This window comes from Pecten maximus, chromosome 11 (assembly GCF_902652985.1).
Source record: "Pecten maximus chromosome 11, xPecMax1.1, whole genome shotgun sequence".
Classification (NCBI taxonomy): domain Eukaryota; kingdom Metazoa; phylum Mollusca; class Bivalvia; order Pectinida; family Pectinidae; genus Pecten; species Pecten maximus.
Genome location: NC_047025.1, coordinates 16,528,992 through 16,551,465, shown reverse-complemented (window position 1 = coordinate 16,551,465; position 22,474 = coordinate 16,528,992). Strand labels below are relative to the sequence as shown.

At 33.5% G+C, this 22,474-nt stretch overlaps 1 protein-coding gene and 1 long non-coding RNA gene across 3 annotated transcripts; one reads left to right on the top strand and one right to left on the bottom strand.

Annotated features, from left to right (window-relative positions):
• Nucleotides 1–397: 397 nt before the first annotated feature.
• On the top strand, nt 398–19,087 carry LOC117337272 (solute carrier family 66 member 2-like). 2 transcript variants are annotated; one of them, XM_033898168.1, is made up of 5 exons: nt 398–496; nt 1,226–1,562; nt 4,037–4,173; nt 13,471–13,687; nt 13,995–19,087. In XM_033898168.1, the coding sequence occupies exons 2-5, from the start codon at nt 1,303–1,305 to the stop codon at nt 14,179–14,181; spliced, it is 801 nt and encodes a 266-aa protein (XP_033754059.1). In that variant the 5' UTR covers nt 398–496; nt 1,226–1,302; the 3' UTR covers nt 14,182–19,087. The 2 variants fall into 2 exon arrangements, with proteins under 2 accessions (XP_033754059.1, XP_033754058.1); XM_033898167.1 differs by having other exon boundaries at nt 482–558.
• Nucleotides 16,722–21,415, bottom strand: LOC117337274. The gene is made up of 2 exons (XR_004534784.1): nt 20,434–21,415; nt 16,722–17,123 (listed from the first exon to the last, which is right to left on the bottom strand). It is a non-coding gene; the product is annotated as an uncharacterized LOC117337274 (long non-coding RNA).
• Between the last annotated feature and the right edge of the window lie 1,059 nt (nt 21,416–22,474).

Here is a 22,474-nt window from a genome sequence, read left to right as displayed (position 1 = left end):
TCAATGCTGATTCTGTCATAAAATTTGAAATAATGATAGATGATCATTGGAAAAATAAACGTTTTTATTCATGAATGTACAGGAACTAATATAAAGCCATTAATTACATAGGAAATATTTATATTATACAATGTATTGATATTGATATGGATATAGAGGCTACAAGCCTGCGTCCATTATTTATGCTAATAAATGCTAATAAAATATAACTTGCTGCAAGGTCATATAAGTAGGGTTATATTTTGGCTTGTGATTGTAACGTTTTTCGTGTATTAATATTAGATAGAATATAAAGTTTTAGGAAGCAAAATATAAACTCATATTGTTACTGCGATTAAGGAATTTTATCTACTTTTTAAAATCATGACTCTTGCATTCCAGTTTTGCCATGCTAGCACGCGCCTAAAACAAGGGAGGGAAATCAATCCGTAGGATATGTAGAGTAACTTCCCTTACGTAAGAACTCTTCAAAAACTGTCGGTGGCTGCAGTATTCAGTAAGTAGGCGAACACGTACCAAGCGACAATATTCGCCAAGTTCTCTTCGAACTCCCAAAATGTATGATTATCCGAAGTCGTAAAATCAAGTGAACGTCATATTTGAAAGAATGACATAATTTTTTATTGATTTTCTTTGTCGTCGACTCGCCAGGACACTGTTTTATTGTTTATATTCGATCACTTTCAAAATGGTACACAAGTTGAAGTTCACAACTCGGCCTTCACTTCGGCTTGAATATTGTATCGAATTTCTTGATTTGTATTCTGTAGCTTCCGATTACTGTTTCTATAAAATCACTGAAAATTGTCCGAAAACGAAACCAGCACAAACAAAAGTTGTTTATAGTAACCAAATAATGTTAAATTTAAGTTAGTCTACTACGATAACAAAGAGTGAAAAAAACAACCTTTACAACGGTTTCAGATAGTCTTATTAAGTTGGGGGGGTGGGGGGGGGGGGGGGGGGGGGGGGTAAAGTTCACCCTCTAAGCAGGCAATTCAATCTTCTTGTTTTTGTCGGTTTGTCAACTTAGAATCTTTCCACTCGGATTGAGATTTCTCTGTCTTGCCCTCCAAACGGGTATTTTTTGAAAGGATGCATTTATCAACCAATGTGCTTTTTTAAGACTTTAATGTCAATTAATATCTCATGTACACCATCTGCATTCATCATCACTTGTGACAAATGTAGGAGTCTCTGAAATGATTCTGTTTTTTTCTTGTAGAATTTGATAGTGCAATGACATATCATTTGGAAACGTGACGAGATCTTAACCCTTACTGAGAAAACGCTGGGTGCGAGATGTCAACATCAGACTCTCCTATAGTTGCACAGCTCCAGGCTGTGGTAGCCAGTATGCCCAACCATCTGTCCGGAATCATGCCTGAGCTTTCTGTTATGGGGATCATCAACTGGGGAGCCGCAGCTGCTATGGTGTTTGGTGGCGTGGTTCCATTCATTCCACAATACAGAGATATTAGGAGGAGTGGGAATACTGATGGGTTCTCCACATTCGTCTGTCTCACACTGCTTGTAGCCAATATACTGAGAATCATGTTCTGGTCAGTATTGCCAAGATTCTTGCCAAAGAAAATGTATAATTTCAATATGACATAACTGTTGCATTTACATGCAAAATTAAAGACTCCCATAGCTACACAAAACGGTTTTTAAGATTTACAATATTCAATGATAACATTTGTCATTTCAACCAATGTTATGTGTTTGTAAAAGCTGAATCATTATTGAAATGATAATTTTACATAATAAATGAAATCTTTTACAATGTCACTCACGGGTAGCTTTCGACCACTATCTGGTGGCCTTCTTCAGCCCTGTGTGATAATTTTAAAGCTAGGTTTGAAATTAATGCATAGATAAATTTCGTTGTTTCATACTGTTTTATTTAATGACAAATTTACAATTCTGTTCCGGTTCGTTTTTTAAATGTTATATTTCAGGCATATATCTTGACGGACCTGCAGTTGTTAATACAGGCCATTGAAGCCTTGCAAAGACTCGTCTGAAAACAACATAAAATCACCAGTTCTTTCCCTTTTCCATAAATGAACAACTGGTTCAACTGTTTCGACCTCGATTAATGAAAATGGTCCAAATTACACTTTTGTATGTTGAAAACTAATTTAGACATAAAGATGCATGCATCCCACCAAATTTTACAGGCCTGGAATATTTTCATTATTACAGTATAGTGTCTGTGTAGCATTCGTCTGTCATAAACTTTATTTGTCAAGGGATCTACTCCTACGTTTTTTCAAATTATTTTTGCAAAAGTAATTGACTTTTGCTTATTTCACTATTAATCTTCCTTTTTTTCAATATTTGTATTATTTTGATACAAAAATGCATTATTTTTAGGTCACCTGAGACAAAGTCTCAAGTGACCTATTCTAATCCCCTTTTGTCCGTCGTCCGTGCGTCGTCCGTCCGTAAACAATTTACATTTTCGACTTCTTCTCCAAAACCAAATTCCATGAAATTTGGCAGGAAGCTTCTATGGCTAAAGGTCAACCAAAATTGTAAATTATATGGTCCCCACCCCCCAGGGGCCTGAGGGGCGGGGCTAAAAAGGGTCAAATTGACTTAAACTTCGAAAATCTTCTTCTCTACTCTCAGATATGGTGGAATCAAACACTCTTCGTAGATGGAAGGGTCTTAAGGTGCTTTACCAAAATTGTAAATTTCATGACCCTGGGGTCTCACGTTTGCCCCAGGGAGGGGGTAAACTTTACAATAGTTTATATAGGGAAATCACATTTTTGACTTTTATTTGTTTTATTTCTATTGGAATTCATTCTAATTTGGTAAACATTGTCAGCATGGGATGACAGTTTGATGGCATGCACATGTTGGCCCTGACTGACCCCCAAGGGCTGATGGGCGGGGCTAAAAAGGGCCAAATTGACTGAAATTTCAAAAATCTTCTTCTCAAGACCAAAATAAGGTGGAATCAAATATTCTTTATAGTTAGAAGGGTCTTAAGGTGCTTTAATAAAATTGTGAATTTCATGACCCTGGGGTCTCAAGTTTGCCCCTTGGGAGGGGGTAAACTTTACTATAGTTTATATAGGGAAATCACATTTTTTACTATAATTTGTTTGAATTCTATTGGAATTCATTCTAACTTAGTTAACATTATCACCTTGTGAAGGCAGTTTGATGGTATACACATGTTGGCCATGACTGACCCCCAGGGGCTAATGGGCGGGGTTAAAAAGGGCCAAATTGACTGAAATTTAAAACATCTTCTTCTCAAGATGGAAATAAGGTGGAATCAAATACTCTTTTTAGTTGGAAGCATCTTAAAGTGCTTTACTAAAATTGTGAATTTCATGACCCTGGGGTCACACATTTACACCTGGGGAGGGGGTAAATTTTGCTATAGTTTATATAGGGAAATCACATTTTTGACTGATTTGTTTGATTTCTATTGGAATTCATTCTAACTTGGTTAACACTTTCAGCATGGGATGAAAGTTTGATAATATGCACATGTTGGCCCTGACTGACCCCTCGGGGCTTATGGGCGGGGCCAAAAATGGTCAATTAAATTAACTGAAATATTTCAAATCTCAGGTGACCGTTAAGGCCCATGGGCCTCTTGTTTATATTATATTTTATTTTCAAAAGTTTTTTTTTCAATACAGTGACAATAATAGTGCATTCATAGTAAATACTAACCCATTTACACCAGATTCAGGGCTTTTTCTGAGGGCTTTCTGGGGCCATTAATGGGCCCCATTCCAAATTGGAATGATTTCAGTTTAAAGTCAAATTCCCAAAATTTGCAATTTACTATTACAAAAATTACTATTAGGATTGTTAGTTTACACATAGGAGTTGGTTTATAGAATAATGCATTGGAAGAGTTGATACTATTCTGCCCTGCAGTACTCTTGTTTTTGTAATGTGAAAAGTCAAAGGATTTCATGTGAAAATGTCCAAACAACCATTAATTAGAAATTATGTAATTTTAACAAGATTCTTATTTTTTTTAATATGTATTGTTTTTTAGGTTTGGAAAGCACTTTGAATTACCTCTTCTGGCCCAAAGTATTATCATGGTCTTCACAATGATGATGATGGTGCGCTTGTGTGTACAGATGAAAAACAAATCAGAAATTGTGATGTCAAAACAACATAAATTTACTGGTAAGAACCATCAGTTGATGACAGTAGTTTTACTTTAGCCTGTAATTTTTAGGATGATATACCCATCTTTATGTATACAATTTGTATGTAGAGTATGTATGAATTGGTATAGGTGGATGGGTAAGAGTAGAGGATAACATTCATATTATGCCACTCACATACTAGATGCTATAACCTCAGAAGCAGTTCCTATATACAGTGGAACTTTGTTAACTCGAACTCGGATAACTCGAATACCCCGCTTAACTCGAAGTACCTCGTCAGTCCCGGCCGAATTCTCTCTTTATCTTAGTAAAGAAAACTCGGAAAACTCGAACTCGGAAAACTCGAAGAACTTGGATAATACGAAGTGAAAATTTGGTCCCAACAATAAAAATCCTATTTGAAATGATCGAATAACTCGAAGTATAATTTTCGTCGATCGGTGGTAAACGCCGACATTTTTTAAGAGCTAAATTCCGTTTGTAATACTGAACATATCGGCACTACTAACCTACATGCTATTATAAGTGTTTCATAAATTCATAAAAGAAATTGTCGGTTGAATCTTATAACAACATGTCTTGGTGATAAAAAGTACTGCTTTACTTACATCAAGTAATTAGGGCCCCGCATCGAGATGCGGGTGCCCTATAGTAATCAGGTTGTCCGTCCGTCCGTCTGTCCGTTTTTTTTCTTCTGCACAAAAATGATTGAAGGAGATGAAGGATTTGTATCAAATTGGAACTGATGATTCCTCATGCATCCTAAATCAGATGTGTAGTATTTCATGCAAATCGAATTCAAAATGGCTGTTAGGCGGCCATATTGGATTTTAACATTAACATGAAAATACTGGATCTTTGTTGTTTTTAACTGTTCACTATTCGATTATGCAAAGTTGTCAAGAAATAAACCAAGAGTTAACTGACAGAATGATCAAACTCATAGTTCATGGTCACAAGTTCAAAGGTCAACGGTCAAGGTCATCCTGGGCCGGCTTCAAAATGCCAGGTAATCGACCCTTTTGGATTTTAGCAGTCAAAACAATTTTGACATTTTCTTATCAATGAATGATCTTGTTTTTGATATGCTTTTATATAAATTTGAAACATTAGTTATAGCAGATTGCAGAATTGTTTATTAGGGCCCCGCATCAAAGATGCGGTGCCCTATAGTAATCAGGTTGTCTGTCTGTCCGTTTTTTTCTTTTGCGTCAAATTATTGACAAGAGTTGGAGGATTTCGGTGAAAATTGGTACATAGTGGTATTTAGGGAAGCCAAACACAATGGTACCACTTACAAAATCGTCTGTTGCCATGGTAACAAATGGAAGTTTCTGATTGGTTGAAATTTCGATATTGTTCGATTTCGGTGAAAATTGGTACATAGTGGTATTTAGGGAAGCCAAACACAATGGTACCACTTATGAAACCGTCTGTTACCATGGTAACAAATGGAGGTTTCTGATTGGTTGAAATTTCGATATTGTTCGATTTCGGTGAAAATTGGTACATAGTGGTATTTAGGGAAGCCAAACACAATGGTACCACTTACGAAACCGTCTGTTGCCATGGTAACAAATGGAGGTTTCTGATTGGTCAAAATTTAGTTATTGTTCGATTTTGGTGAGAGAATTGGTATATAGGGGTTTTGAGGGAACAATGGTTCACCTTTCCAAAACCTGTGTTGTCATGGGAATGAAACAGAGGCTTCTGATTGCGGGGAAAATTGGTACATACAGGTATTGAGGGAAGCCGATTTTCGATGATGTAACATTTTACATATTGACATAAAACCACAATACACACATACATATACAATACTATTACAGTCTTCCATTAGCATAATTTATGACTTATGCAAAGTTGGTCACAATCAAACAAGATATCAACTGACCAAAGTTCAAAGTCAATGGGTCATATGTTAAGGTCGGATTGACATTTTTTAAATGGTAAATCTTAAGTTGGTCACAATCAAACAAGGTATCAACTGACCAAAGTTCAAAGTCAATGGGTCATATGTTAAGGTCGGATTGACATTTTTTAAATGGTATTAAAGATTTTGTTATGACATTATGAAGGTAAGTTGGTGTCAAGCGACCAAAGTTGATTGGATTTCTTATACCTCAAATGACAAAAAAAGGACATTATTAAAATATTTTAAAAAATCCTTTTTTTTCTCCCCTTTTCTTCACATTTGGTATGTTTTGTTTTTCAGAAAACCCTCTCAAGTTTACCTTATTAGAATAACTGCATTGAGTTTATATCAGTTAGTGTGCTCCTTGATATTAGATTTGAAACAAATTTGAAAAGTGTAATGCTTGTAGAATTCTTTTAGCTAGCTTTTCCATACAATAATAATAAGCAGTATTGTCAGTGGCCCTATTAATGCTAACATTAATGAAACAATAGCAAAGGTTAATCAAAAACATATATCTAATAGTTTCATGTCAGTATATTACAATCAGTGTTTTTCCTGGGTATTTTTACAGTGCACAGTGTATTCCTAAAAACGAAACTGGGAATTTTTTCATTGATTGTGAAAAGTCGTCATACAAATGTTATTTGGAATTTTCGAGTTGATTTTGGGAAAAAATCAGGCTAAAACGCATTGAGAATGGGGTCGTTTGGCGCACCCAGTTATATAGGCAGGAAAAACACTGACAATAATTATTACATTTACCCTGAAGGGTCAGACACATAGCGGGGCCCTTTCTGACGTGTCAGTGTTTAGTAAATACTAACCCATTTACACCAGATTCAGGGCGCTTTCTGGGGCCGTTGATTTGCCCCATTCCCAGTTCGAATTATTTCAGTTTGAACCCAAATTCCCCAAATTTGCAATTTACTCCTGAAAAAATCTTTCCCAATGCACCAATTTTCTTCCCAAAATGAGACAAAAAGGACCCTTCCCAAACCAGTGAGAAAAAGTCCTGAGATTTGTCTTTCATATAGTCACATCTCTCTTTTATATAATACTGTATTGCTATAAGGAGGGAAAGAGGAGAAAAAGAAAGAACGAGAAGCTGATGATAGGACAGAAGTGGGAAAAAAGAGAAGGAAAGATAAGGGCAGCTAACAGAACTAGCATATCATGGAAGGAAATCTAAACTGAGTTAATTTAGGTGAAATCACAAGATAGTTACTGAATAATTAAAATTTCAATAGTTGATGAAAAAGATGAAGAATTTGTAATCAGTCACGTCTAGTTTTAGTCAATATCTATAAGTTTGATCCATTTCTTCCAGTCTTTTTCAAAAAATTGTAGACATGGGTCACCTTTACCATATGTAATACATTTTTGAACCACATATAGTTATCTTTTATCACATTTACTAGAGGCATAACAGAGAGAGTAATGTGTATAGTTCTGGTTCTGTAGATATAAGACTTATTTAGAAGAACGATTTCATTATCAACATGATTATAAATGCCTGTATTTTTTACCATTCCAAATAAAAATGTTTCTTTATTAATCGGCAATGTAATTGTTAGTTCATCTTACAAAAACAAGCCTGAATTTTCTTGACCTCCTCGCATTCCCAGAACATATGCACCATTGTCTCCCTTTTTCTGTTACAAAAAGTAAAAAAAAAATCCTACTTATACGCATAGGCGTTGGTTTTTAGAATAATGCATTGGAAGAGTTGATACTATTCTGCCCTGCAGTACTCTTGTTTTTGTAATGTGAAAAGTCAAAGGATTTCATGTGAAAATGACCAAACAATCATTAATTAGAAATCATGTAATTTTAACAAGATTCTTATTTTGTTTTAATATGTATTGTTTTTTAGGTTTGGAAAGCACTTTGAATTACCTCTTCTGGCCCAAAGTATTATCATGGTCTTCACAATGATGATGATGGTGCGCTTGTGTGTACAGATGAAAAACAAATCAGAAATTGTGATGTCAAAACAACATAAATTTACTGGTAAGAACCATCAGTTGATGACACTAGTTTTACTTTAGCCTGTAATTTTTAGGATGATATACCCATCTTTATGTATACAATTTGTATGTGGAGTATGTATGAATTGGTATAGGTGGATGGGTAAGAGTAGAGGATAACATTGATTCATATTATGCCACTCACATACTAGATGCTATTAACCTCGGATGCAGTTCCCATATATAAATTATAGAGGATATTCAGTGGTTTCCCTTGAATACAATATACATTCACAGGAATGACACAATGACGATTGGCATATGATTTTAACAAAGGTAAAATACAAGTAATAAATATTTGTATACATACAAGTGAATCTTGTACAAGTAATCTACAGGATTCCCATGGCATTTCCTGTTGGACATTTGTAAGTACAATAGCTGTGTAAAAACAGAATGTAATGGTATCTTAATCACCATTCTTATTAGTGACTCTCAAATAGAAATCTTTGTGCCAAAATGTATGGCACACTTAATGCAATGTTTCCACTATTATTGTGTAAAACTGGCTAAGAAAACTGTTCACTAGTTATGTCATTGAGTAAATATGATACTAGTATATGTTTCAGAGCTTTACAAAAAACGGCCAGCTACATTAGATCTGCATCTGGACAGAAAAATATGACTTTCCACTTGGACATATTCAATATACAGAAACTTCTGATTATAACATGAAAGTTTATAATTGTGGAGGGTGGTATATTAATATGATACATACTTGTAATAGATGCAAGCTAAAGCCCTCTATGTCCATATCATTATCAGTGTATGTAACAGAGTTGAACTAAGGGAAATGATAACAAGGGCTCTGAGACCCTGGTGTCAAAAAGGGTCAACAATCTAATACATGTACATTGAAAACTTTAAATACCCAAATGATTGAGATACATATATAATATTAACTATATTTGGGGAAAACAAGATTTGATCTCATTTTACTGAAGTCAACAATCATGTTTTCAATGCTTGATGTGTTTGTAAGTTGGCACAGCCTTCCTCTGCAAATGAAGAAAACAACTAAATGGAACAAAGCAGTTTTAATGAGTTTGAAAATCTACATATAGGAAGTTAAAGATTTATTTATTTATAGTTCACAAATAAACATATCACCCAGCACAATCATGACAAATACATTATTAAACCAGGCAGGCATTACTATAAGTTCTTAGTTGTGCAAGATAAATTACAGTGTATTTCTATTTGGATGTTTGATTTAGTTTACCTAAATGTGTTTCTTACAAGATTTTCCAATTATTGTGCTTCCTGTTTGGTGTACATGTCTTTCCTGTATGTTACGTTCTATGGAGGATTGTGTGTTGTAGTGCATGGTGAAGTCCTGGGATGTGTGGTAAAATATTACAGTATTTATACCTTTAGGTTTTATAGTGTATTTGGGGGATACACTTTACAGCTGTTGCAAGTCTTCTGTTTTCATTTTGATGTAGAAAACTGTTATACATGAAGGAATATACCAGGGTATTTGAATTGTAATAGTTTGGATCAGGATTGATGTTAAATATTTGGCAATTATGTAATTACTCAGCAGTGTTACTGAAAATTGGTGTGTGTAGTTACGACGTTCTCAAAATATCTCATTGTTACACAATTTTTCAGAGGAATTTTTTTTTTCTGCAGATGATGTTTCAGGAAAAATGCCAACAAATTAAAACAATGTGTATTGATGATGTAATAACAAGATTTCTCTACAGTGAAATCTTTCCTGTTGTTACCTGTGGTTGTAAACTTACATTGTGACCATGTGTGTCACAACTTCATTTTCATCAAACTAACACATGGTACTGATATTGACTGACATGCCACTGAGTCACTGACCAGAGTTATCTCCCCTTAACAACACACACCAGCACACCAGTAACCCTAAATACACATATAACTCATTGTCAGTCTGTTGTTTGCTGTGTTCGTGACAGATTCTCAGAATCATCCTCACCAAAATGGGGACACAGATACCTCCCGGTCCTACCCCAAATTAGGGAAGGATGTGGGCAGGTCTACCTTCTTCGGTATGTAGTCTAGTTTTCTACCATCATCCAATTTTTATCTGCACTGACCGTAACCTTCATTTCTCTGCTTCTTAATTAAAACAGTAGTTATAGCACTGTGAGATTGTGTTAAGTGTTGGCCTGTTTATGTTGATGATGGGGAAACGGAATTAATTATTTCACTTTTTACTTTCATGAAATTATTGTAGTTATTTATGTTTTATTTCTACAATGTACACAGTTAAACAAAATATTGGAAGTGACCTGCATTATGTATGCTATTTATAATTTGTGTATCAAATTACCAGGTCTACAATTCTAATTGACCTATGTTATACATATGCTTTAAATACAATTATTTGTGGATTATTCTCACCCCAACTGCAAAAGAAAATGAATACTGTTCTTCCCACACTACAGATGTTCATATTATACCAAATTATAATTAGCTATGGAATCGGTGTAAATATATTTAGGGATACTGGTACTATCTCAACATAAGCTGATATATAAAGAGAGGTTATGCAACGAGTGGTTGTTGGATATTGTACCATGGTTTTTTTTGTTTTGCGCAAGTTAATTATTTTTCAAAAGTTGAGCTAATGTTTTTGTAACTTACCAAAAAAAATCAACAAAAATTAAAGAGATGTACGTCATATGCAGTAACCACAAGTTTGTGTGACTTGTTTCTGCCACAATAAAAAAGCTACTCTGAGTCTGAATTGACCCTGTGTGTTTCATTTATGATATTATTTGGTGTGTGAATAAGCAAAAGGTCGCTTTGGTTATTAATATGCAAAACTGATAGTTTCAGAAATGTGTGGAATTTACTGTGTCAGCCAATCAAAATGCTGTAATTGCTTTTTAGTTTATTCCACATATGGTATTACAGTGGTAATGATTAATAAGGCCTTGGAGTTGAAATAACTGCACCAACCTATTGTGGTAGAAACAAAATTCAACATTTCAAATACATGTAATCTATTTATTCAGTCAAAATGTGGAAATTTTCACATGTGAAAAATAAATTTTTGTTATCAGAAAATCATTTTATTGACTTAAAACTTAAAGTTAGAAGTAAGTATTATTATTCAGAACATTGTTTAGAACAATATTCTGAATTCTATAACTGAGTGTTACAGAAAAACATTGTATGTATTTCATAAAAATAACAGCAACAATTTTTTATGTTATTTTGAAAAAGTTTTGATTTAATTGGAAAATGCTGTTTTTTGGTAGAATAGGAAAATACTTTTTTGGGGTTAAATAGGAAAATACAGGTTTTTTCGTCAAATAGAAAATGCTGGTTTTTGATACAAAAGGAATACTACTTTTAATAAAAGAGTCTATTATTTGTCAGGAAATCAACACTGTACATTTGTTTGAAGGTCCCAAGGTTTTAATCAAATACTAGTAAGAAAACAATCTGATAAAACCATTGATTCATGTCGAGGGACATAGGATCCAGGTAATGACAGTTAATTCATTTCAATTAACAGGTGACCGTTTTTTTGTTAACTATATTTTAATTCAGATTAAACCAGTACCTAAAAGTGAATTTGATTTGGGTTTTCACAAAATGTTAGATTCTCAATCTACATGTGTCTTGTGGTTTTGGTTTAGATAGGATTGAGTCCTGACCCCCTATATTTATACACAGACCCCATCCCTGAACAGACTCCTTTGTAGAGCTAGTGTCAACAACAGTTCAGTTGAATTTTAATGTTGTAATGATTGTTTGCCTGGTGTTGCTTTTATTTTTGGTTTTTCTGTACTTTTGTTTTTTGCCTTACATTGTAGATATTCCGCAATTACCAATTAATTAATATCTCCAAATTTTAGATGTAAACATCAATTTTATTTTCAAAATCAAGTTTTATAATACCGTAGCTTAGGAGTATCTGGTATTTTTTAGACTTTATAGCTTAATTAATTGGGTTAGGTAAATGAGAATATAAATAGAATAGTAGCTTGGAATGCTGTGACACAGGCACTATGTGTAAAGTATTATTCATTTTATTGCATGGATATGCATATCTATATGCATGAAAAAAGAGTAATTTTGGTATAATCAATTCATGGATAAGAAATGTAACCAGTGCCAATTATTGTCATGATTAATATTTTACAATATCAGAAGGTGAAATCACATGACATGCTGTGTGACAGATCAGCATTGAAGATTACTAATAAGGAAAGATGCTGGATATTTCACATCTTGGCGTACATATCACTGAACAGTTCTTATGAGTTGGGAGCATTAAATCTGCTTCCAGGTCACAAAAGCTTGAGGTTGAGAAACAACCGGAACCACATCCTTGCATGACAGAGCAAGTTATGTTGTTATTTTGAGCATGGTGTTTTATAAACAGAAATCACAGTGCAGTGATATACCTAAGACCTACCATGCATGATTCCCATTTTTAACAAAAATTGGTTGTTTGTGATGGACTGTGCTGTACATTAGTAATATGTTTTACCCTGCTTGTCCATTTGATTATACTTATAAATAAACCTTATCTTACTTTAGTTTCTAAGAATTTTTTGTGAAGCATACAGCTACATATATATATTTAAATGCATACATGTATGAAAATACTGCTGTATATTTAATTTAGAGAAGCAGATACGGTATACAGATATTCCTAAACCATCTGACAAGGAAATCCTTCAAACAAGGTCAATCGATGCATGTGTCTTGTGATAAAACAAATGATATAAAACAGTTGTCACAGTGATAAGGAACTTACGACATTATTATCACAAAGAAGTTACAATGTAATTTTGAGATGTTTCAGAGTGAAACCAGAAAAATCGGTATATTCCACCTTGATTTTGTCCCTTGCAAGTCTTGAATTCAAATTATTATAGATTTACAGTTATTTCTTTCCATGGTAGAAAAAGATTAATTTGTTGGAGATATATCCGTTTTAACTTGTACTTGTATGCTAGCTTACTGCTTGTATTACTGTTGATGTAGGATCATGTAATCTTGCATTTGAGAGAAATTATTTTACAGAAGTAAGTTACAAGAATTTTTAATAAAATGTAAGTTAGAGTATAAAATTGTATTAATTAATTCAGTTTTTGATAAAAAAAACTATGCAAGCAATTTTAAAATAACAGTTAATTTGAAACTTTTCTTAACATATTGAACTACAGAAAATTTACTGTAAAACATGCATGTTATAATTTCAGCCTGTTTCGTTAATTGATGTACAATATATGTTCTACTAAATATTAATATCATTAATTGACTAACTTACCAATGATAATTCCAGATTTTTGCTCAGTATGCTGACATTGTTCACTGCTTCATTGTTTTACGTGTAATTATAATTAAATCACACCTCTTTTTTTTGTAGATTTTGACCATAACCATTTTTGGCAGTGGACAGACTACAAGAGTTACATCCAGTTTATCACTCTGTTCACTGCTGTGATGGCCCTGCTGACATTCCTCCTCCTAAACAACATTATCTATGTAGAACTTATAGGATTTCTAGCTGTGTTTGCTGAGGCGTTATTAGGTGCACCACAGTTTTACAGGAATTTCAAAAACAAGTCGACTCAAGGAATGAGGTAAGTCAGTTTATATTACACAGAAATAAGGTAATTGAAGGTCATTTTACAGTTATTTTATTTTGTGTGAAAGTAAGATATACTAATAGTGTCTCAATACAGGTACATGTGATTTATTTCCCATATTCAGTTATTCAGAGCAAAGATAATTATAGTCAAATTCTGTCATTTCATTTGTGGAATTTTATAGAATTTGTCCTCCTCCTGGAACTTCAGTTTCCCAAATTGATTGATGATGCCTCTCAAAACATTCTTAAATCTTGAATGGTTGTATAAAACCTAGTATATTTTTCATTCTTTTTTTCAGTAAGAAGATGGTGGGGTTTTGGACTTGTGGAGATGTGTTTAAGACTGGTTACTTTATCCTACGAGAGGCACCTCCCCAGTTCTGGATATGTGGCATGCTACAAGTGTCTATAGATATCTCTATATTTGTACAGGTGTTCCTGTACAGGAACCTGCCTTCTCGTGCCGCCAAATTCTACAGTAGTTAACCATAATCCTTTGTAGTCTTTAACTCCTTTCCCACTCAAAACCTTAAGGATGTATAAACATGTATATGTATGCCTGTATCAATCTATAGGTACAACTTATACTATATATGGTTTGGTGTGGCGGCAACTATTGTAAGTTGTTAAAATTAGTTTTTAAATGAATGTCTTACTCATTTATCCTTAAAGTCTTAATACATTCTTCACAATCTATATACATGCACTTCACAGCCCCATGCATAAATGAATACCCAGCAAACAATCGAAAGTCTGTAGGAGTGTTTTTTTCATTATTTTGCAAGCACAAAAGCTGAATACAAATGGACTAAAAATAAATATGTGGAAAGCTTAAATTATCTGTAATTCTCCAATTTGGAAATGAATACGGGTAACAAATGAAAAAAGGAAGATATAAAATGTGAATGTAAATAAATTTCTCATGAAGTAAAATATCAATTAAAAAATTATCAGTGTTGTTTAATATGAATTTTAAAATAAAATGTGGATCAGCATGTGCTATCTGGAGTTCAGTGATGCACAAATATTTTTAGGATCCACACTATGATACATGTACATAGAACATGTATTGATGCATCAGACCATATCTGTTCTGACATTAATGTTGTTTGCTGCTGTATAAACTAAACCATTCAGCTAAGTGATTTATTCTCTCGCTGGTTTTAATTTTTTTTTAATTTGCCTTTTTTTTTCATTTTTTTTTTATATTTGTTAAATTGTTAATACAATACTGAACTAGTCAGGTGAAATTTTTCTGGCGTTTTGATTCAGATCTAGTCATTTGACTTTGTTTTGTTGTAAAGGGTGTAAGGAGCTTTAACTTCCTGTACATAAGATATAGAGTGATATGTAGAGGGAGAATGGTATGTATGGATTGATTTTTTTTTAAACACGCCAAATCCTGCAGTATAAAATAATAATTTGCATTCAGTTTCAAATTGGTAGTTTTTTAAACACGCCAAATCCTGCAGTATAAAATAATAATTTGCATTCAGTTTCAAATTGGTAGTTAATTTCATGGTCTCAAAGAGCTCTGATATTTTGTTTGTACCATGTAAATAGATAGTAGTTTTATTAGTATTTTTACCAAATTCGTCTTCATAATGAACATTTCATATTGTTCAAATTGCAACTTAACTCACTTGCAATTGTATACAACACAATTCAACTCATTTTATGAGATGCTGATGCACATTTGTCTTTAAGATAAAATGAAAGATGGCAATTTGTACTATGTTGAATATCACTCTTGTAACATAAATATTGAAATCAGACCATTGATATGATTTGATGTGCAATATGTTGAATGACAAATTTGTATTTCATGTGAAGACAATGAGGCCTAAACATGTTGTGATATATCTCTGTCGTTTTTGAGGTGACGTGTGACCCGATTTTATAAATATTTGGTGTGAAACATAATACTTTTATTAGGGGACCCGTATTTATGTTTTAAGAGAGTGAGTAGGGTGAGGTGTGCCTTACAAGTGGTACTGTTTTTGTGAAAGTGTCAGTGAAAGTGTCATCACCAGTATCTGTATGACCTGATTGCAAACACATTATAGGATGTGTATAATGTAATTAGGTATGAACTTGATGTGTGTTCAGATATCTGCTTTAACATAGCTCATTTTATATAAGCTGGACATGTATTGATGATGGGTTCCCACATACCGAAATTGTCTGCTGTACAATGATATGTATCACATATGAACAATATTCATGCAGAATTCAATGAAAGGGCAAAAGTGATTGGCATTTATGATTTCTTCAGGTATAGTTAAGGTTAGAAATAACAATAAGAAAACAATATACGGGCATTTTATATGATTTCCTTGAAAGACAAAGTCAATAAAGACAATGTTTTATAAAGTAGTATCTGTCCTTTAGATATAACCATAATGGATACTGTGACCAGACTTGTTTTTCTTCATAAGGGCATGCTTAGTTGTGACTCTCAGCCTTGGTTTTTGGCACATTATTTAAAGGTACATATACTTGAGTGTATGGAAATTTAATTTTCTATGTTCAGAAATAATTACCAATACCCTGAAACTGACAAAGATATACGAACAGATTTTCTGATGTCTTTGTGTTTTGCTCTCATGGTGATTAACCAGATTAATGTCATTTTATGTTGATATTGTTTTCTTGTAAAATGCTTGTCATGAAGTTCCAATACTGGATTAGTACATTATGAACCTGTATGTTTCATACTTTTTAGAGAGTTCCTATCCATATATCCAATGGATTGCTGTCATATTTACTCAAATTCCACAGATCCTCAGCCTTAAGTGTGAATGTTCCTTATTTTTTTCTCTGGTTCTTATTATTTTGAATATGTTTCATATTTGCTTTTTCCATTACTTGGTATTAGGTTTTCTCAAGCTGTAAATAATCATATCTACTTATTTATTATCAGGAGTTTTATATAAGACAGGTGAATGGTCAAACATGGTCATTTGTAAAGTTTTGTACGTGTAACCCAATCATTTATTTTTTGCCGCATTTCTTTAAAACCATTATTACACATTTATCCCTGCTTTGCATTACTTGTACATGTAGCTGTATTATGTTGCTCGCTGGGTTGGGCTGTTCTGCATATAAATACAGTATGAGGGTATAGATAAACGATAAACACAAATGATGGATCTCAGAAAATAGTGTAGTTGGTATGGTCACAAACACGTGCCTTTTTGTCCCTTCACCTATATATGCCTACATTTTTTAAAGAAACCTGGTCACGAAATTCTCTGTCACATTCCGTATGTTATCAAGGACTAATATAACCACATATATTTAACATTCCAGTAACTTCAGCATCCTATAGTTTATTACAAGCTCCTTAAACACGATGTACAATGGCTGTTTCATCTTTACCAAAGAAATCAGAAGTATTTACTGAAATCAAAATAGGTATTACCAACCTTTAGATATTGGTGTCATATGTTTAATTAGTCTCTTGTAAGTGAGAGCACTTAATGTATTTTGATATTCTCCTGATGCACCTAAACATGTTAAAACTGTTTAGACTTGCAATTGCTAGGTGGACAATATTTAGGAAATAGATACCCAAGATGCATGTTACAGTACATATAAAAAGAGTACATTTATCTAAATAATTTCAACATGGTATGACAGTATTTCTCAATGTGAACTTTTATATTTAGTAGACAGAATTTCTGATCAGTTTCATTGGACACGAGATGTTCAATGAAAAGTTATTGACGAAGTATTGCTAACAGAATGAGTTTTTTAAGACTGTTGATGCAGAGTTTGGAGATATGATTGAACACCAAGGGGAGAATACATAGAATTTTATATATAATTTGTAGAAAAGATTATTTAGCTTATCCAGTCCATACTGTATCACTATCAATTATCAATATATTTCAAAGTTTGTCTGTCAAGTTATTGTGTAAAAATACCACAATGAAATATTGTGTTGGTTAAATAATATGTGTTATGTATATGCAAACTGTTTTGAGAATGTTAAATTGTTATGCTGAAATAAGATGCTATTTATTTTTATACTTCATTCACTTGTATATTTGTACACTTGCTGTGCGATTTTGTAACATATCACTATTAGATATTTGGTTCCAGTACTGTAACTTTGAATGATGCATTTATTAAAAGTAAAATCAGTTTCATTTTCCATTTTTTTTTTACATAAAACTGATGTCAGGTCCCTATGCTACCTATCCTATGTAAGTGACCTCTGATCTTCCTTATTTACATGTCACTGACCTGTTGGCATGGCAATTCAATTTTCTGTGTTTTTTGATGGGCAAATAAGTCATAATTATCCATTTACCATAAGGATATTCTGTTGATGTGCTAATGTATTTGCTTTATATCTTAACACAATTATACATGCATTAATTCACTTTAAATGGTTGTATTGAAATGCATAGATATCAAATATTACATTAACTTAATATCAAACTAGGTGGAATAAGTAACAGTGACTCCAATGGGTGAAGTTTAATTAGATAACTTACAGCTGCCAGGAAAGACTCTGTTAACAATTGATTAGTTATCAGATTTCCTAGTAAACAAACCAGTTCAGCTACTGTTAACTAACATCAGGCATCAAATGCTGTTGGTTTTACAAGAGAACATCTGGTACACCTATCCCCAGCAACACCAGTTCATTCCAAACATTTACAAACTTGTCCTGGTCAAAATGTTAGTTAGGAATTTTCATTGAAACACTACATATATACATGTATACATGGATGTATATGAATTATAAGATATATATATATATATAAAGGTAGGTTTTATGTATACCACTGTATTTGGACATTCTTATATGACATTGATGTGACATTCATTCACACATCAATTGTTCTAGCATACTTAATACATTTACACTATACAAAGTTGTCCAGAAATTCCGTCTGTTTGTCATATGCCTTAATTTGAATGGACACAAATTTTATGAAATGCACAATACTTACTAAATGTGTATTCTATGCTTGTGTATTAAATTGCTTCAACTTTCAGTATATGTAGCACCGATGTTCTCATATGCTATGATAGTTTGCCATGGAGTGAGAATATCTTACAATATAGAAGCAGGTTCTAGCATATTAGAATGGTATTCACATTGTCTAGTGCAACACACAATATAGAATTGTTTAGTCTCAAAGATTTGTCATGCAAAATAGAATGCACTGGTTTCTCTTAGAATGTTTTGATGTTTAAAAAGTGAAAAGTTTTCAATCAATTTTGTGTTCCAAAATGTTGTTTCATTGAAAGAATTCAGTGTTTGTTTTCCTTAGAAAGCATGGATGTGAACTGATGATTTTAAGAAAAGATAATACCCTTGTATTAAATGACTTTTTGAAACAATATATCAAATAAACTATTATGAAGTCTCTTCCTTGACCTTCTTTTTATTGTAATTTTAATTACAATGTGTATACTGTTCCAGATCACACATTACTTAAGCATGGGATACTAGTAAATAATAATTCCACAGAAGTATGCATCACCTGTCCAGCAAGTTGGGTGATTACGAAGAGATCGATACATTTCTAACTTCAAGAAATAATGTTAAAAGTAAGCAGCCCAGCATCACTCAAGTATTGGTCGTCAGCTATACAGAACAGGCACTTTGGTATATGAGCACCTCCTGAAGTTTGAGTTTGACCGGCCCAAGGGAGCTTGAGTTATCACAAGGAAACAAATTTTCTATTTTTAATAATAGTGACCTTGACCTTCAACCTTCGGACTTTAAAAGCTATCCAAAGCAAACACTTTTGGTAAGGAAGATCTGCATGAAATTTGGTTTGACAAGCCCAGTGAAACTCAAGTTATCACAAGGAAATGAATTTTCTATTGTTAGTAAAAGTGACCTTGAACTTTGGACCTGAAAAGCAAACACTTTTGGTAGGTATCTGCATGAATTTTTAGCTCACCTGGTCCTGGTCCGAAGGACCAAGGTGAGCTTATGCCATACTGTGGCGTCCGTCCGTCAACAATTGACTTATTTGACTTCTTCTTCATAACCGCTGATCGGAATTTGAACAAATTTGGTCAGAAGCATCCCTATGGGTAGGGGACTCAAAATTGTACAAATAATGGGGCTGACCCCCTGGGGGCCTCTGGGGCGGGGTCAAAAGTGGTCATTTTGGCGCTATTGATATAAACGACTTCTCTGAAACCAAGCAATGGCTATCACTCATATTTGCCTGGTAGCATCACTATGGGGTGGGGATTCAAAATTGTACAAATGATGGGGCTGACCCCCCAGGGGCCTGAGGGGCGGGGCCAAATGTGGTCAATCTGGCTATATTGATATAAACGACTTCTTCTCTGAAACCAAGCAATGGCTATCGCTCATATTTGCCTGGTAGCATCATTATGGGATGGGGATTCAAAATTGTACAAATGATGGGGCTGACCCCCCAGGGGCCTGAGGGGTGGGGCCGGTTGTGGTCAATTTGGCTATATTGATATAATCAACTTCTTCTCTGAAACCGAGCAATGCCTGTCGCTCATATTTGCCTGGTAGCATCACTAGGGGGTGGGGATTCAAAATTGTACAAATGATGGGACTGACCCCCTCAAGGGCCTGAGGGGCGGGGCAAAATGTGGTCAATAGGGCTATATTCATATAATTGACTTCTTCTCTGGAACCAAACAATGGATATCTCTCATATTTTACTGGTAGCATCACCTTGGGGTAGGAATTTGAAATTGTACAAATGACGGGTTTCGGACGACCTTTAGATATTGGTGTCATACGTTTAATAATTAGTCTCTTGTAAGTGAGAGCACTTAATGTATTTTGATATTCTCCTGATGCACCTAAACATGTTAAAACTGTTTAGACTTGCAATTGCTAGGTGGACAATATTTAGGAAATAGATACCCAAGATGCATATTACAGTATATGTAAAAAGAGTACATTTATCTAAATAATTTAAAATGGTATGACAGTATTTCTTAATGTGAACTTTTATATTTAGTAACAGAATTTCTGATCAGTTTCATTGGACACGAGATGTTCAATGAAAAGTTATTGACGAAGTATTGCTAACGGAATGAGTGTTTTAAGACTGTTGATGCAGAGTTTGGAGATATGATTGAACACCAAGGGGAGAATGCATAGAATTTTATATATAATTTGTAGAAAAGATTATTTAGCTTATCCAGTCCATACTGTATCACTATCAATTATCAATATATTTCAAAGTTTGTCAAGTTATTGTGTAAAAATACCACAATGAAATATTGTGTTGGTTAAATAATATGTGTTATGTATATGCAAACTGTTTTGAGAATGTTAAATTGTTATGCTGAAATAAGATGCTATTTATTTTTATACTTAATTCACTTGTATATTTGTACACTTGCTGTGCGATTTTGTAACATATCACTATTAGATATTTGGTTCCAGTACTGTAACTTTGAATGATGCATTTATTAAAAGTAAAATCAGTTTCATTTTCCATTTTTTTTTTTTTTTACATAAAACTGATGTCAGGTCCCTATGCTACCTATCCTATGTAAGTGACCTCTGATCTTCCTTATTTGCATGTCACTGACCTGTTGGCATGGCAATTTAATTTTCTGTGTTTTTTGATGGGCAAATAAGTCATAATTATCCATTTACCATAAGGATATTCTGTTGATGTGCTAATGTATTTGCTTTATATCTTAACACAATTATACATGCATTAATTCACTTTAAATGGTTGTATTGAAATGCATAGATATCACATATTACTGTAAATCATTTATATTTCGCGAGTACTTAATTTCGCGAACTTGCCCCATTCGACTTATTCGCGAATACATAATTTCGCGAATTCTGATCTCAAAATGACTTTAAATTCACGAATGACGTCGGCGATATTTCCATGTGGAGAGTGAAGTGAGTTGATTTTAATGTAAATAAAGCTTTCACGCCCGTTAATATGTAGTGTTTCGTGATATGAAATTACAATCTGATATAAGCATATAATTTATCATTCTATTGTTACTTTAACGGCGATGTCTGTTCACCAACTATAAAGATTACGGTAGATTCAAAATGGACGCCACTTATTCTTGTCATTCTGATATAAATATTCGCGAGGGATTTGAATTCGCGTTTGACTCTCTTTGCGAATTAACGCGAAAATAAATCCCACGCGAAATATAAGTGATTTACAGTACATTAATTTAATATCAAACTAGGTGGAATAAGTAACAGTGACTCCAATGGGTGAAGTTTAATTAGATAACTTACAGCTGCCAGGAATGACTTAACTATTCATTAGTTATCAGATTTCCTGGTGAAAAAACAACAGTTCAGCTACTGTTAACTAACATGAGGCATCAAATGCTGTTGGTTTTACAAGGGAACATCTGGTACACCTAGTCCCCAGCAACACCAGTTCATTCCAAACATTTACAAACTTGTCCTGGTCAAAATGTTAGTTAGAAATTTTCATTGAAACACTATATACATGTATACATGGATGTATATGAATTATAAGATATTATATATATATATAAAGGTAGGTTTTATGTATACCACTGTATTTGGACATTCTTATATGACATTGATGTGACATTCATTCACACATCAATTGTTCTAGCATACTTAATACATTTACACTATACAAAGTTGTCCAGAAATTCCGTCTGTTTGTCATATGCCTTAATTTGAATGGACACAAATTTTATGAAATGCACAATACTTACTAAATGTGTATTCTATGCTTGTGTATTAAATTGCTTCAACTTTCAGTATATGTAGCACCGATGTTCTCATATG

Coding starts and splice junctions, on each gene's coding strand:
- LOC117337272 (XM_033898168.1), top strand. CDS start 1,303: ATGTCAACATCAGACTCTCCTATAGTTGCACAGCTCCAGGCTGTGGTA. Junction 4,174..13,470: donor AAAACAACATAAATTTACTG/GTAAGAACCATC, acceptor TTTTTTTTGTAG/ATTTTGACCATAACCATTTT. Junction 13,688..13,994: donor AAGTCGACTCAAGGAATGAG/GTAAGTCAGTTT, acceptor TCTTTTTTTCAG/TAAGAAGATGGTGGGGTTTT.